The sequence below is a fragment of the Sturnira hondurensis genome, unplaced genomic scaffold (genome assembly GCF_014824575.4).
Source record: "Sturnira hondurensis isolate 20B ecotype Veracruz unplaced genomic scaffold, ASM1482457v3 Scaffold0002840, whole genome shotgun sequence".
Classification (NCBI taxonomy): Eukaryota; Metazoa; Chordata; class Mammalia; order Chiroptera; family Phyllostomidae; genus Sturnira; species Sturnira hondurensis.
In genome coordinates this window covers 29,429,476-29,446,699 of record NW_028075471.1, presented here as the reverse complement: position 1 = coordinate 29,446,699, position 17,224 = coordinate 29,429,476, and the positions used below count along the sequence as shown (strand labels likewise).

General features: G+C 42.7%; 1 protein-coding gene across 10 annotated transcripts in view; it reads right to left on the bottom strand.

The window, feature by feature from the left end:
- The window catches only part of PDE1C (phosphodiesterase 1C), a 424,272-nt gene that overhangs the window by 68,225 nt on the left and 338,823 nt on the right, over positions 1-17,224 (bottom strand). For all 10 annotated transcript variants that reach the window (XM_037041188.1, XM_037041178.1, XM_037041181.1 and 7 more), the window contains 3 exons: positions 11,401-11,517; positions 9,055-9,195; positions 18-118 (listed from right to left, as the gene is read on the bottom strand). In XM_037041188.1, the coding sequence (XP_036897083.1) occupies positions 18-118; positions 9,055-9,195; positions 11,401-11,517 (359 nt within the window). The remainder of the gene's footprint in view (positions 1-17; positions 119-9,054; positions 9,196-11,400; positions 11,518-17,224) is intronic.

The following is a 17,224-nucleotide window of genomic DNA, read 5'->3' as shown; positions in this document are numbered from 1 at the left end:
CATTTCAAGGTCCTCACCGGGTCTGGATGTGGAAGTTGTTGGTGGTTCCCGTGTGCTCGTAGTCATGGATGGCAGCTGAGAAGATTATAGCGAAAATCTCCAGCTCCGTCAGCCAGTTCTGAAAGGGACATCACAGGGCAATCAGATCATCTGTCTCTTGTCCTCAGCTTGCTGACAACATGCCCGCATTCCTGCCTTCCTGCCCCGCAGCTGGCGAGCTATCGCCAGACACATGTTTCAAACAGGAAGAAATGAATTTTTTCTTCAGTAAGGAGACTAGGGGACGTGTGATTTGAAACAGCATGCCCAGGAGAGTTGAAAAAGCCAAATAGTGGTTTTATCTTTTTCAAGAAAACAAAACACAATGAACATGCACACATTAAAAGTTCTTTATTGTATCCTTTCTCAAATTCCAAATAAAGTTCCTAGGTAGACACAGAAAAAAAATTAAAATGTTCACCATAATACCAAAAGCTAAGTGTACTAGAAAACCTAATGTCTACCCACTAGAACAGGGAAATCAAACTCATTTTCATTGGGGGCCACATCAGCCTCATAGTTGCCTTCAAAGGGCCGAATGTAATTTTGAGACTGTGTGAATGCAACTACTCCTTCACCAGGGGCAAGGAGCTCTACATTCGGCCCTTTGAAGGCAACTGCAAGGCTGATGTGGCCCCCGGTGAAAACGCGTTTGACACCCCTTGTTAGAAGATGGATGGGTGGAGAGAGAGATGTAAGGTAACAGCTTGCCTTCCGCATTACATGTGCGAAAGTGGACTGGTCCCCGTCCACACACCAACACTGGCTGTAGCTCGGTGGTCCTCAAAGTGTGTTCCCCAGCCAGCAGAGCTCGCATCACTGTGCTTTACAAGGCATCCCAATGATTCTGATGCATGGCAGAGTTCGAGAGCACCACTGTATTTGAAGCTCCCTTGATGACTTCCATCTCAGAGACTCCGTGGGATCACTGATGCTTCCTCGACCCCTCATAAACCATGCTGCCCAGTGCCCACATGACAGAACATCCCTCATTATGATAGCTCAGGGCGTTTGGTGCCCTCTACCTACTTTTGTTACTATTAAATTGATGCTTACAAGTTTCAGTGTGATTTATTCCAATCCCTGTTTGGAACAAATGCACTGTTACCATAATTATGTCATTAGGTATGACATAAGCCAATATAAATGAATACAAAATTGGAGCTGTTATGTCCATGGAACCTAAGTTCAGTGCTATAGACAGTCACTAGAAAACTGCCATGAAAAAAGGTACAACAACTTTGAAAGCGTAGAGAACAATTGTAAAAATTTAGAGAGAGCGCTCAGTTTGTTTCATGACCTTTAAGTTCCATTTTACTTTGATGTAATCAAAGTAGAAATCTTAGGGGCAGGTTTAATGAAAGACAAACCTGAGTATCAAAATTGGCAGAATTCAGAAAACAGCCTGGAGTCTGAATTGAAGATTAGTAAATTAAATACTCATTTAATGTATGTTAATGCAAAATGATTTTAAAAATAAACAGATCAATTTCTCATAATTCTCATAACTTTATCTGGTTTTGTTTTCAATTAACTACTAATGTTGGTGTTTAAGTAACTTTCTGAGAACTATTACCCTTTTTGAGGACAACTAAGGGAAAAATAAATAAACAAACTACCTACAACCTCTGCAAAAAAAGACTTCATAGTTAGGGAAAGAATGAGCATAGTCATAACTCAGGGGGAAAAATAAACTGTACTTTTGAGAAATGATTTCTAGCCGAATCCAGCAGGGAATGTCTGGAAAGTTTTTAACATCCTCAACAGCACACCTCAAAAATATAAACTGATGTACTAGGAACAGAAAGACATAAAGAGCAAACAGACTACGATGAAAAGTCAACAACACTCAGTGAAAAAGAAATGGATAAAATAAGTAAAAACTGAAAGAAAATAGAAGCTGTGACTCCTACCCTGAAGGCAGCCAGGGCCCCCCACCCCCAGCCTCCTCACTAGAGGGCGCTCTCTCTGTGTTTGGCCTGTTGACCCCAAACTCAGGTAATGCACACAGTGCCACGGAGGTAGGTACTGTTACCCCCTTTTCACAGGTGAGGAAACTGAGGCTGGAGAGACTCAGGAGCTGACCTGAGGGCCCACAACTCGTGCTTTCACAAGCCACACAATGTCACTTCAGAGCTTCTGCTCCTAATCTCTACCTCATCTTTCCTTTGGGTTCATGTGTTCACTCAATTTTGCACAAAACTACAAGTTTAATTTTATAGGACACATTTTCTTGATTTGACATATATATGTATAATCTTGATAATATATATAAAAATCTTGATTATATATATACGTACATATATATATAATCAAGCCAATAAAAAATGAACACAAAAATGGGAGTTATGTCCATAGACCTTAAGTTCAGTGCTACAAAGTCACTAAAAACTGCTGTGAAAAAAAATATATATTTATACATATGCACACACACATATATTCATTTTGGCAACGCTTTTCTTTCCCGACACCCTGTCCCCACCGACCTGTTCTGACTCCACTACCCACTCCTTTGCATATATCTGTTTCTCCAAGATCATGTGAAGCTAATTTAACTTTTTAAAATAAGATTATGAGTGGAAGACAGTGTCCCATCTAAACAAATCTGAACCCCAGGGCATTAGCCCTACCAGCAGGTGTCTAAGTAACTACATAATTACAGTCCTCACATTACAAATATAGGTATGAATTCCCCCCTTACCCAAAGACAGTAACAAGATCCTACCATAGGGGAAATGAGTAAAAACGAGCATACAACAGAAAAATGAAACCATGGTCTTTAAATTTCATTTAAATACCCTGGCTTTTCAACAAACCTTGTGGATGCTTAAAATCAGCTTTTGCTGTTTGGGGATAAGAGAAAAGAGAGATGATATCTGGAAGAAGAAGAAAAAGAGGAGGAGGGGGAGAGGAAGGATGGAAGAAAGGAAGGAAGGAGGGAAACAGCTTCACAAACAAGGGGAATTTAAGATGGTTAAGAAACGGAAGTGCAAATTTTCAGAACAACGAACAAATGAGCAGGTCCGGTGGCAAAAGCTGATTCATCACCAGTAAGGATAAGATTCCCATTGTGGAGTGGGAATTGGGGCTGATTAGGCCCCTGAGACACCAGGCATTAAAAGGCAGCATGAGGAACATAAAGCAGATTCAACAGGCAATGAAGTTGACTTGCAAGAGACTGGTAAACTCAGCCAGCCACCGAGAGAGAAGTAAGAGCAGAGCTTTGGGACGGGAAAGCCCTTGTAGGATGTACAGGCAAAATGTAGGATGTATGAAGCAGAATCTGCGTGGTATAGCAATTAATGGAATGAGGGGGCAGGCAGAGGCTTCAGTGGAGGAGAAAAATGAATTACAGATGCCCCCGACATTCCTAGCTAGGGTGGCAAAAACAATGGTGGGTGATATTAGATGGCATTTTTAATAGAAATAGAGAAGGTGGGAGAAGCTAGTTTGGGGGTAATTGGGCTTCATGTTTTAATGAAGCTCAGATTCCCTTGCCTTTTCCAAGTTAATTATTGTGAACCCAGAAGATTTTATGACAACCCATCAGGAGTCATAGGTTTAAGTCCCCCATGAATATTATTCCACATTCATCAAGCTGTGATGAGGTACAAGCCACAGGTTCTACCAATATTTTACTATCTACAAAACACGAGTGTCATAACTAATGCAATGGCAGCAACGCCTTGACAACTGTTGTAATGGTGGCCTTGGAAGTTTGCTGTGTATGACACAGGAGAGCAAAGCCACATGTGTACGTCTGCAGGGCAGATGAGGGTGGGGGCTGTAGAAACCTGCAGGGAAAGGACGTGGCAAGTTCCCATTGCTAGTGGAAACATGATTAACACACTGTGACTTGGATAGGTGAAGGACAGGTTCTTTAGTGACCTGTTTCCACCCCATATCGGCTTTCCATTGCTACCTTAAATCACCATAAACACAAGGCTTAGAGAACACCTCCCATGTGCTGGCATACCGGTCTGTGGGTGAGAAGTTGGCCCAGTGCTGCCAGCTGGGTGTTCTGGTCAGGGTCTCCCGAGGCCGAACTCAAGGTGTGGGCAAGCCTGCGTTGCTCTCTGAAGCTCTGTGGGAAGTCTGCTCCCAGGGGCACTCAAGGCAGTGGCAAACCTCACTTCCTTCTCGTGCTTTCCACTCGGCTCGGTCCCTCTTCAGGCTAGCACACTTCCGCCAAACCCGCTGTCTTTTAAGGACTCACGTGATTACACTGGGCCCACCCAGAGAATCCAGGATACGCTCCCTACTTTAAGGTCCTCTGATTAGTAAGCTTCATGGGAGCTTCCAAGTCCCTTTGGACAGCTAGTGTAACATTAACAAGTGTGAGGACTCATAAGAGGTCAAAGGTCTCAGGGGCCAAAATTCCACTGCCCTCACAAAAGTGTGCAGCACTTTTGAACCACAGTTGCCACTTAGATGGATGTCCTTGACGTTTCCCTTACAAATACACTGATGACATCTATGCTCAAAAGAACAAGATACACAGCTTCTCTCCTCTAAAAATACAAGCAAAAGAAAATTAATGGCTTCTTGGCCAAAAAAGCAATGAAAGAGCCCAAGGGACAGCTTTGGAGTTTGGAATCTTCTGAGCTAAATCAAACGCAGACTGCAGCTTGGAGCCTGATTCCTTATGCATGCAATCAACAACACTTCAGCCTAATCCTGTTCACAGACTGTCTCCTAGAAGTGAGCATGAGAAGTCTGTATTCACGCATCTTCTAGGCACCTGAGTTAAGCAGTAATGAGTCACACACACAGATGGCAATGAGTTGATGCGGAGGACTGGGCATCAGTTTATCAATGGGGTGTTTTGACTCCCTAGGTGTCTTGCAGTCTATAGAACTGAAGTGATTTAAAGCATTTCTCCCCTCTTGGTTGTAATGAAAGGTTAGAGTCATGGCACGTTCTCCATTCATCAGATTGCTCCCACAGCTTCTGTAAGCTTGCAGTGAAAGAAGTTTGTTTTGAGCTGCATTTCCGAGAGAGTGGGTGGGAAGTAGTTTCTATATTTAAGAATTATTCTGAATGAGGCCTGAATTGATCATGAAAATTCAATGGCAGATAAGCTCACTCAAGAACATTATGCAGTACATCACTATCATTGACTGCTATGCTATAACATTTATGTTAATGACAACTTGCATTAGCATAAATGCTTGGCAGTTTTTCTTGAAGGCTAAAAAAAGCAGTGTGCAATTCACCTTCATATCTCCACAGTATACTACACAGTAGGCACTAACTAAATATATGTTGAATAGATGAGTCTGAAGTACTAAACGTTTTCACATTTACTTTGATTCTCACTACAACACTTTCAAGTATCACATGCAGTTACTGAAGTTTAAGAATACCAATTTTTTTCTTGTTTCTTTTCTTTTCTTTTTATTGCCACAGGCACTGGAGAAGCATGGCTTAAATATTTAAATGCACGGCCTCAGAAGTCAGACCTGGGACCAAATCCTGGTTCCGCTGCTGTATTAGTGTCCCGGGGCTGCCGTAACAAACGTTGCAGAAGGGACAGCTTACATAACAGAAATGTATTCTCTCACAGTGCTGGAGGCTGGAAGGGCAAGATCAAGGTGCTCCCAGCTTGCAGCTTCTCACTGTTCTCACATGGTCTTCCTGAGATGGTACTTACTGTGCTTGTGTATGTATGTCTCAATCTCCTCTTTTTATAAGGACATTGGTCATACTGGATTAGGGCCCACCCTAATTTACCTAATTTACCCACCCTAATTTACTCTGACTTCAATTTACCTTAATTTCCTCTTTAAAGGCCCTTTCTCCAAACTCTGTCACATTCTGAGGCACTCAGGGGTTAGGTTAGGACTTCAACACATGGATTTAAGAGGGGAAAAACTCTGCACGTGAGAGACACTTTATGACAGGGCAATATTAACCCTGAATGAATTTCCTATTTTTCTACTGAATTTGTGCCATTTTCTCATGGGTCGATTTATTTACACAATCTGGGTCTTAATCCTTGTTCTCTCTATATCTTCCTCAAGAACTACTTCATCATGATGATGCCCTGTACCTACAGAAGGTTTTAATACATTCAAATTAATCAATATTTTGGTAGATAACTACTGTGTGCTAAGGCTTACTTAAAATTTCCTTTTTCAAGGGTATAAACATATTCTCGTATTTTCTCCTAATATCAGCAAATCCTTATCTTTGTACTCACACCTTTCATTCTCTTCTCTGATATTTGATGAATGATGGGAAGCAGGACAAAAATAACCTGTGCATTCCAAACGAACAACTGTCCCCAAGACACTGCCTGAACTGAGCAGTTCTCCCTAGAACACAGACTCTAGAGTGACCTCCTCGTCTGCCCCGCAGTTTTCCCTTTGTTATACTCTTCTCAGTGTTCCGTCCCTACCAAACCATGAGACCGCCCACGTCAAGGGTGCCAATGGCTTCCTTGCTGGCAAAGGCAGTGACCGCTTCCCTGTCCTCATCCTACTTGAATTTCTGTCAGGCCCTGCATCACTCACCATCTTCTTTGGAGGCACTTTCTTTCCTTGGTTCCGGTGAAGCCACACTCTCTTGGTATTTGTCCCAATGCCCCTGGCCAGTCCTTTTTAGTTTCCGTCGTTGGCTCCAATTCTTTCCCTTCCGTTTAGAGTATGGACTGCTCTAAGACTCCCTCTCCTCTAGTCGCATGCCTTCTTTCGATAAACTCATCTGGTTCTTTGCCTCCACGTAACACTGACATGTCTGTTGTCTAGTCTACATGCCTATTCCTGATCTCTTTCCAGAACTCTAGACTCTCCTGGTTTTCTTCCTGCTTGACATCCCCACATGGATGTCTAGGAGGGACCTCAAACTCAACGTGTCTAAAATGAAGCTCCCGAGGCCCCTTCCCCCAAAGACGGCTTTGCCACCAGGCTCTCTCATCCACCCTGTTTATCAGACCAAAAATCTGAGATGTCCTCTTGATTCCTCTCTTGAATTCTCCAAATCCTATTCACCACCCAATTCTATTAACTCTACCTCAGAAACAGCATCTTTGTCCCCATATCCTAGCAACGTTCTTCTTTAGTCCACACTACTATTATCTCCCCAGTGAACACCCACAGTCCTCCTCAAAAATGCAGTCTCAGTTCCATTCTCCACGGTAACACTTTCCTAATGTTTGCCAGGTCCCATGACTGCTCTGTCTAACCCCCTTAAGTGGCCTCTCACTGCACTTAGAATAAAGTTGGAACTCATTCCCCGGGGCCACAAGGCCAGATCTGGCCTGGCTCCTGCTTTGTTCTCCAGCCTTATCTTGTACCTCTGTCCCCACTGCATACTGTGCCCACAGCACCTGCCTGATTTCTCTGTTCCCTGAATTCAACAAAGCTGCTCTCTTATGAGGGAACTAATGACACTTATATTTATACTAATCCTGCAGTGCTGACTCTGCTGGCATACCCTTCTCAGGATCTTCACATAGCCCAACTACAATCACAGTTGTCTTAGATGAAAAATTACCTCTGGAGAGGGGCTTTTCCTGACTATTTAATAAAACTCCCAGTTTTCCCTACATGGGCACTCTATTTCAATTTTCCACAGAACGCTAGTGGTATTTTATTTATTTATTTTTTTTACTGGTCTTCTGTCTGTAACCTCCCACTACAATGCAAATTCTGTACCTTCACCCTAGAAAAAGAAACTGGCACATAATAAATGCTCAATAAATATCTGGGCTTCATTTTTAAAACTCTAATCAATTCCATTGTTATATTTGTCTAGTTTGGCACAAATGCCACACTCTTTTTATGGCTATAGCTTCAGGAGTTAATTCAATATCTAGTAGAGTAATAACTACCCCACCACACACATTGTCTTTTTCAAAGCTGTTGCAAAACATCTACTTTACATCAATTTCAGACTCTGTTTACCATGTTTCCTTTTAAATCTCATTGGAATTTTTTTGATATTGCCTTGAATTTAAGATTAGTTTGAGGAAAACTGATATCTATATAATACGAGGCATTAAAAACATGGTGTATTTCTCTACTCAGTTAAATATTATTTTGAGCCTTTTGGTTTTAGTTTCCTTTTTAGCAGTTTTGAAGTTCTTCACAGGTAATTTATAGATTTTTAAAAACTGTTGAGAATGGATGTTTTTCTATTACACATGTAAATTTCCAGTGTACAGGACAGCTATTTTATTTGGTCTAATCATTTGTAGTTGGATTTCTTGATTTTGAAAAAGAGATAATCAAATTATTTGCACAGGATGCTTCTTTAACCTTTTGAGATGCCAGACTGCACTGGATGAGACCCCCAGAAAGATACTCAACAGCAATGTCAATGTGGGCAGCCCTGCTTGGCTCCCGGGTTTCATTGAACCACCCTTAACTACGACACTTGCTCTAAGTTTCTGGCAGAAATCCTTTATCACATCAAACAGGTTCCCTTTGTGCTATTTCTGTAATTAAAACAACAGCTTTTTAAATAGCACTTTAAGAAATCAGCTTTGTAGTAAGGAGGGACTGAAAACTGGTGGGAGGTTTGGGGGAAATCTTGCAAAGTTCTAAGGGCAAAAATCCCTAACTGTCGAGTCTCCTTCGGGGGCAGACAGAGTACTTTCTATTGTCAACACATCACTCCTGACTGCCATGGTCCTTCTACAAGACAGACCAACTTTCACCATTTTAGAAAATGAGGAAATCCTGACTCAGAGATTCAAGCAATTTATCACAGGTCACAGGATCTAGTAAGTCATTAAACAAGGATTTCTATCCAACTATACTGAGCTGCAAAGCCCACACTCCTCCCCCTGTATTCCATTTTTAATTCAGTGAAACATTAGACCAAGTCATTCAACACGTTCTCACTGAGAAGATAACAAATGTGTACTGAGTTTATGCGCTAATGAATAACCATACCCAAAGAATATCTATCTGGATGCCAATTTGAAGAAGATTTTATAGTAAAGGTCATAGAGACTGACCATAGAGACCTAGCTGTTTGTGTAATCCTAGAGTTCCCCTCTGTACTCACCACGACACCTGTCTTGTAGAGTAGGTAGTGCACAGTCTGGGTGACATCGGCAGCATGCATTAAATTGTGGTACGGATTTTTATGTTTGCTGTACCCCACTTCTAGGGCCTCCACAAAGGAGACAAGTGCAGAAATCGGGATCTGCAAAAGATCGGTAAGGTTAATGGGCTAGAGATTTAGTGTCTTTAAGTGAGGAAAGAAATCACACAGAATCATCTCAGAGACATGCAGGGCAGAAGGGTGTGTGTTCATTTATTTCTCAAGCAAAGGTTCGAATCTTTTCTATCTTGAGAAATAAACAAACACGCACTGTGCAGCATATCTCATTTACTGATGACAAAATACAGCGTACACCAAGACTGTGAGTCATCAAATGACTGCACACTAAACATGGGGTGCCACCTCCGGAAAAATGTGCTCTTCAGGAAAAGCAATTGCAGGCACTGGACACGTTAAAATAAAGCAATGTCGTAATCTGTTACACCTGAGAACAGAAACAACCTGCATTCTTGTGTCTGTTACTCGATGATTTATTATAGGTGCCTTGCAATTTGGAATGCATTTCCAATTAGCCCAATTGTTTTTCTGTCTCGGATATGTATAATAAATTTATCTTCTTTTTCTCTGTGGCAGAAAGTGAAGGGCAGTTACAAAATGCCTGTAGAAAACAAGGGACTCTGAAAACAGTCCCTGTGTCAGTTTTCTGGATTAATTCCTTGGTTGAGGGTAAATTATGAAGTATGATAAAGTAGGAAAACGCAGAGTGTGTGTTCCCAGAGACTAAAATCGTGTTGGTAAAGTATTGAAATTGGTAAAGTAATAATAAGAAAAATACTATTGTGATGGTTTGTGAGAATCACTAATATATTCTTCCTGAACCACAGTCTTCCTCCCAGTCTTCAACTTTTAAAACTTTAAATACTAGCCCTGGCTGTTGTAGCTCAGCGGATTTAGCATGGGCCTGTGAAGCAAAGGGTTGCAGGTTCAATTCCCAGTCAGGGCACATGCCTGGGTTACAGGCCAGGTCCCCAGTAGGGGACACATGAGAGGCAACCACACGTTGATGTTTCTCTCCCACTCTTTCTTCTCCCCTTCCCCTCTCTCTAAAAATAAATAAATAAAATATTTTTAAAAATACTGCCTTTCAGGTGTCAGAAATCAATTTTCATTTTTGAAAATGAAGATTTGAGAAACCTAGGTTCTTGGGCTGTTCATGAGGGGTCTGTGAAGCACGGAAATGTTAGGGCCCGTGGTGAGTGTATGTGAGTGGGGCTTGGCTCTGAGGAAAGGGTCTGAGGCAGTCACCGGGTTTTCACATAGGATTCTGGTGCAAAAGAAATTAAGGACCAGGCCTGGCTGACACATCAGTGTCAGTGGACTGAGCGCTGGCCTGTGAACCAAAAGATTGCAGGTTCAGTTCCCAGTCAGGGCACGTGGCTGGGTTGCAGGTCAGGTCCCCAGTAGGAGGCGTGTGAGAGGCAGTCACACAGTGAAGTTTCCCTTGCTTTCTCTCTCTCTTCTCCTCTCTCTAAAAAAAGTAAATAAAATCTTTTTAAAAAGAAAAGAAATCAAGGACCACTGCCATAAACTATTTATGGCTGTGAAAGAAATACACCCCCCAATACTCAGTCCTTTAGACAGCGGTAAGGCACCGTGCTGTCCAGGGAAGTCAGTATGTTACAGAGAAAAGGCCTGCATTTTCCACAGGCTCATCCACAGGATGAGAGAAATCTGAGGGGCATAGCATGACAGATGTCAATGGGTGAATTCTCAGGTCACCTGCGGAACTGACACAACATCCAGAGTCTGTGGAATGAAAGGCTGAAGGGACTGAATCCTGGAAACGATTCAAGCTCTTTACTTAAAGCTGAAAAATTAATTTGAAGCTTGACTGGCTGGGCAATACCAACAACCTGTCACAGATGATAAGGGAGAGTATTTGTCTGCATTTGAGTCAAGTAGTGGGAAAAAGACATTTGCAGAGACAGCAGACGCCATTCTGTTTCCGTGCGGATGGCAGGAGACCATACACGAAAGGAGACTGAAACGAGATCAGCAGGTAGCACTGCGGGCAGTTCCGCTAGTTCAGGCTTCAGGTGGTTCTTCGAGGAAGACCAAGATCAAAATGTGTGGCTCCAGCCTCTGCCCCACCAAGAAGCCTGCCAGGCAGGGGAGGAACAAAAAGTTCCCACTGCAGAGGAGTTCACGACAACCACAGTCCAGGCAATGCATCCTGAGTCTCCCAGGGCAGTTTTGGGCCTATATTAAAATGATTCTCTTGACCTTAGCCTCAAAGTCATGCAAGGATAGATAAGTATGTGTGTGTGTGTTTAATGAGTCACTGACCTTGAAACGGCTGATCAGATCGTAGCGTGTGAGTAATTCATAGAAAATGAACTTCAGTGCGTGGTCCCCGCTGGCTTCATTGAGGGAAAAGACATCAAAGGACCACTTGTCCACATCCTGCAGGACCGGGAAGGGAGAAAGAACACATCAGTCCACAGCTGCGAACAGGCTACGAACTTTTCCCTGAGGACGTGGCCTGCAGCCCTCACCCAGGGTTTACAGACTAAGACTCTAATGCCCTTCCTACTCCCCAACTTTTTCCAACCTCGCAGACCTATGTAGCATCTACCGATCAAATATTAAACAGTCTTATTGCTGATAACAACCGCTGTCAAATTTATTGAGTGCCTACTATATGCTAGGCATTGTGATCTGATAAATACCATAACTGATTCTGAAAAACAGTCTAAGGGACAGGTTTAAGTAGTCACATGTTACAGATGAGAAAGCTGAGAAGTTACCTAATTTCCCCAAAGCCCCTTCACGAGGGAGTGCCAGGGACCCAATGGGCCCAGCACCCAAGCATGGGTTGACCAGATGCCTAGACTCAGGCCCTGCCTTTTAAAGCCCTTCTACTCCCCACCAGGGCTGAATTTCAAATTCTTACTTCACTGACAACCTTCAATGCTTCCCCACTCTAAGCTTCTCCTCAGTCCCTTGGTACCATCTACAAACGTCCTTAGTCCACAGCTGAGAATATCAACCCACTTCACAGTGTTCAGAAGCTCTCCTGCTGTAGAATACAAAATAATGTGTCACTTCAATCCAAACTGCTGAGCTGAACCTGAGCAGAAAGCCTTCATTTCACGGGTTGGAAAAATGCTACCACTTCTGGGGTCACTGATCTGGGAATCTGATTCTCAAATCTGTAGATGAGTTTACTGAAAAGAGTAAAACTAAACTGAATACACACCTCCTATATTGTTTTTGAAGTTCAAAGCCCTATTTGTTTATTAATAGGTACTCTAAAACTTGAGGTCTGTCCAGAAAAAAGTCCAGCCACTTTTAATATAATAAGAACAGTTTGTGCAACAGCGATGTCACCTGGCAGCCAAGGAGAGTGGACTGGAATGCGCATGTGTGAACAATGACTATTTCACTGTTCTAGTCAGTGGGGGCGGTAGACACCGTTGAGTGAGTATGGGTACTGTGGTTGTCACTTTCAAAATGACTGAGTGAGGAGAGCAATGAATCTGCATCAGATTGCCTGAAGCTGGAACATTCCTCCATAGAAACTATTCGGATGATTCAGAAGGCCACAGCCAAGGGCAACGGGTCATTGGCATTTTCATCACAGCAACACGCCCATCCATGCATCATGTCTCCTGAAGACTTTTTTGGCAAACCATCAGATCTCCCAGGTGACTCAGCCCCCCTACAGCCCAGATTTAGCACCCTGTGACTTCTGCCTTTTTCCCAAACTAAAATCACCTTTGAAAGGGAAGAGATTTCAGACCATCAGTGAGATTCAGGAAAATACGACGGGGCAGCCGATGGTGATTGGGAGAACTGTGTGAGGTCCCAAGGTGCCTACTTTGAAGGGGACTGAGGTGTCATTGTCCTATTACAATGTTTCTTGTGTCTTCTTCAATAAATGTATGTATTTTTCGCAGTGCATGGCTGGGTAGTTTGTGGACACACTATCATCAATGTATACACTATCTGATGTCTCTGACTTATAACCAGCTATGTATAAACAAAGCAATGTTTAACCGATAGTTAAGCAATAGTCCTTTGGTTTCTTATTGTGACATAGTCTTATTTTCAGCCCCCCAAAAAAGTACATCTGTGAGTCAGACAAGAAGGACCCATGTGAGACCACATGGCAGGGGTGTCCAGGCAGGGACTCAGATGGTGTCTCGGAAGACACTGACTACCAGGAACTGCTGGCTTGAGTGGCTCTTGCCTCAGCTCTCCCTGCGTCCCAGCATCACCCATCCGTCCCAAACCTGTCCGTCTCCAAATGTCCCAACTGTCAAGATCATCCCAAGGCCACCTGGGGTCTCTCTCATGGCTGCCAGGGCACAGAATAACTGAATTGTATACAGGGGAAACCAAGCTTTTCCAAAAGGGTCTCAAACCACACTGTTTCAATTCATGCCCATGGTAACCTCAGCTGAGTTTGCAGTAGTTTCCCCTCCATTATAATAACTGAAGAAATAACTACACGTGCTGAGCACATTTTTTGTGCCAGGCACAGTATAAGGTATTTATACACACTTGCAAATCCTCACAATTCTAGAAGTAGGTGTGAGTTTCCCCACATTTACCGATGGCAACCTCAGAGAGATGAAATGAAGTGCCTGATGCCATTCACTAGCAGAACCAGGTAATAACTCCAGTGACATCAATTAGTGACATCACTGCCAGCAAATGACATGGTAAACTCTGTGACTACATGCTGTGACCCAGGCCCCAAGCCCTAAATACCCACATAGGGCCCAGGCCACAGACAGTGGGTCCATTTCTGATGAATCCAAGACTTGAAGCTTCATCTTGATGACAGTAATTGGCACTGTCACGACATCCATTCTCTGACCATTAAACCTGAGAAAAGCCTTCTGACAACTCAGTAGGTGGGACAACACTCTGTCAAGTCTGACAATTTTTAATCCTATTCTCCAGAATGAATGAAAAAGAGAAAGGCTATTACTAGAAATAAAGAGATTGTCATAAAAATCAAGATTCATTTGGAATATTAGGAGTTAGGGAAATAAGAGGATGAGTAAATAGAGAGCAAGACAGAGGCTCTCTCCACACTGTTGATTTCAGAAGGCCTCAGCCGTGAGTCTCAAAGTTTAGTATTGTTCACAACCACCTGGGGTGCTCGGGGAAAATGCTGATTTATGGGTGAGAGACTCTGCAGAATCCTGGTGTGGAGGCTGGAATCTGCATTTAACAAGCACCTACTTTTACTGTTTTAAACCAACCTTCCTCTCTAAACAGACCTGGACCAAGGACCATTCCCGTGGAGAAATTGAATGACTCCCTCTCAGTAAGTATAACGTAAAAGCAGCCCGAACCTCCTCCTCTCCTCACACTTCAAACCTGGAGTCTATCCAGGTGTCCCTCCCGAGTCACGCAAACAGACGTCTGCCCTTCTAAAGAACAGAACATTTTGACATTCCTGTCAGCCCCACCTCCGAAGGCCAGAGATAAAACACCCCAAATTAGAAGCTGTTATCTATTGAAAGCAAAAAATAAAAAGAACAAAAATGTCACATATTTGGTGACATAAATGGTGTTTTGTGCCAGGTTCTTACATTAATCACAAAGCTTAACATGATAGTAGTAACCTGATGGTTATTTTACTTGAATGGTATTCTCCCAGGCTTTGGGGAAATTTTCTGTAATAGAAGAAAACAATAGTAATCCCATATAAAGTGCTGACTGTGAAGTGAAAACAACCCTTTTCTAACAGCACTGTGTTAAAAAGAAGAAGAATTTGGCCCTGCCTGGTGTAGCTCAGTGGATTGAGCACGGGCCTGCGAACCAGAGTATCGCAGCTCAATTCCCGGTCAGGGCACATGCCTGGGTTGCAAGCCAGTTCCCAGAAGGGGACACATGAGAGGCAACCATACATTGATATTTCTCTCCCTCTCTCCTTCCCTTCCCCTCTAAAGAAAAATAAATAAAATCTTTAAAAAAAAAGAAGAAGAAGAACAAAGTATCTATCAGTGTGACCTCTCCAACTCACCTCTAATCCACTGTAAATAAAACCAGAGTCTAAGGAAGTGGGAAAATATTATGTTGTAAGAGGTCCTGAACTTCCCCAGTGAACGGGGGACAGGACGGAGGGAAAAGGCAGTTTTATCCTCACACACACGTGAGCGAGCCTTGTGGAGAGGGGCAGCAATTCAGTTAGTACTTACCCTCCATCTGAACCACCGAGGTTCAGACAGACACGTGTGCATCTGAGCACCCCTTTTCCCTAAGGATAAAGTACCAACCCATTCATGCCCTTCACCTCTCCTTCCGTTCTTCTGCATAGAAAGGATGCTCCCATTTGGAAAACATTTTCATAAATTTCTTAGTACCTGTATAATCACCTATAGTTATGATTACAATAAAGGAAGAAATTAAAAATAAAAGATGCTTTTAATGTTCTTAAGTGTTCACTGGAATGTTTTAGGTTCAATTATGAAAATCAGTGCAACTTCCTAATGGGTGTTATGAAATATCAAATCTTATGTGAAGTGTCTTCACCAATTAAATGGGAAATGTCACTGCAAATCATTGATATATTGGGCATTAAAGTGGGGGTTGAAGAGAAGTGAGAAAAAACACGTGTCTTCTCGCTGTATCCTTCTTGAGTATCCTTCCTATTCTTAAGATGAGTTAAGAAGAGACATTAAATCGATAAGGACAGATATTACACTTGGTCTTAGCTAAAAGGCCAAGGAGGGTTTCACTTGTTCTAATGGCTATTATCAACAAGGCAAGTAACAACAAGTGTTGGGGAGGCTAGGAGGAAAAAGGAATCCCCATACACTGCTGGTGGGAATGTAAATCAGTGCAGACACTAGGAAAAACAGTGTGAGGTCCCTTAAAAAAGAACAGAGTTAGCATGTGGCCTAACGATCGTTCTTTTGGGTATCTACCCCCCAAATTTGAAAACATTTATTCATAAAGATATATGGACTCCTGTGTTCACTGCAGTGTTATTCACAGTGGCCAGCACATGGAAACAATCACAGTGTCCTTCAACAGACGACTGGATAAAGAAGACGTGGTACATATGTACAATGGATACTCCTCAGCCTTAAGAAAAGACGAAACACTGCCATTTGTAACCACATGGATAGAGCCTAAGAATACCATGCTACGTGAAATAAGTCAGGTGGGCAAAGTCAGGAACCATATGATTTCACTCATCTGTGGAATATAAAACTGAAGGCAACAAACAAACAAAGAAGACAAAAAAACTGGAAACTCAAAGACAAAGACAATAGTATGGTGGTCACCAGAGGGAAAGGGGAGGAGATAAAACACGGGTAAAAGGAATCAAATACATGGTGACGGAAGGAGACTGGGTGTTGGGTAGTGAACATACATGGGCAACAATATACAGCTGATGTGTTACAGAATTGTACAACTGAAACCTCTATATTTTATTAACCAATGTCACCCTAACAAAGTCAATAAAATTAAAAAAATAGCAAATGGAGAACTGAGAATTTCAATACATAGGGTCTCATAGGGTCTCACAAATTCAGCCAGTAACTATCTCTGAGACAGGAGAAAGGAACTATGAAATACATAATCAAAATGGCCCTAAAAGACTTTTCCTTGGCATTAAATTGATCAAGAAGCACTCCCACCCCCAATTCCATGAATAAGTAATTTAAATTATGTTCTGAAACTACCATCACGTTTCAGAAAAAGGCAAGGATAGCTTTGACCATAGTCAGAGTGCTAGGACGTCCCTGAGAAGGTGGACGCGGCTCCATGGCTACACCTTCCGCAATGTCAACTGGCCCAGTGCCCTTGGGCCTCAGCACAGCCCCCCCCCTCAAATCCAGAAGCCAACATGGCTGGGGTTCCCTCTGACCAGGGGTGTAAATCAACACATACCTAGAGGAATATATCTGCTCTGGGACTCTTAGAAATATTCTGTATGATTCTGAGAAGTCACCTGACAGGGAGAATTCTGCAGGGTTTATATTTTAAACACAACCATCTGTGTAACTTCAAATGGAACTTTTGGGCTCAGTGAGAGTTTTGGGAGAACAGCAGGGTATGTGGAGAGGATAAGGGGTCTGGGGCAGACATTCATGCCATAAATGTCACTGATAGCTTACTCTGTACCTGCAAGTCTGACACC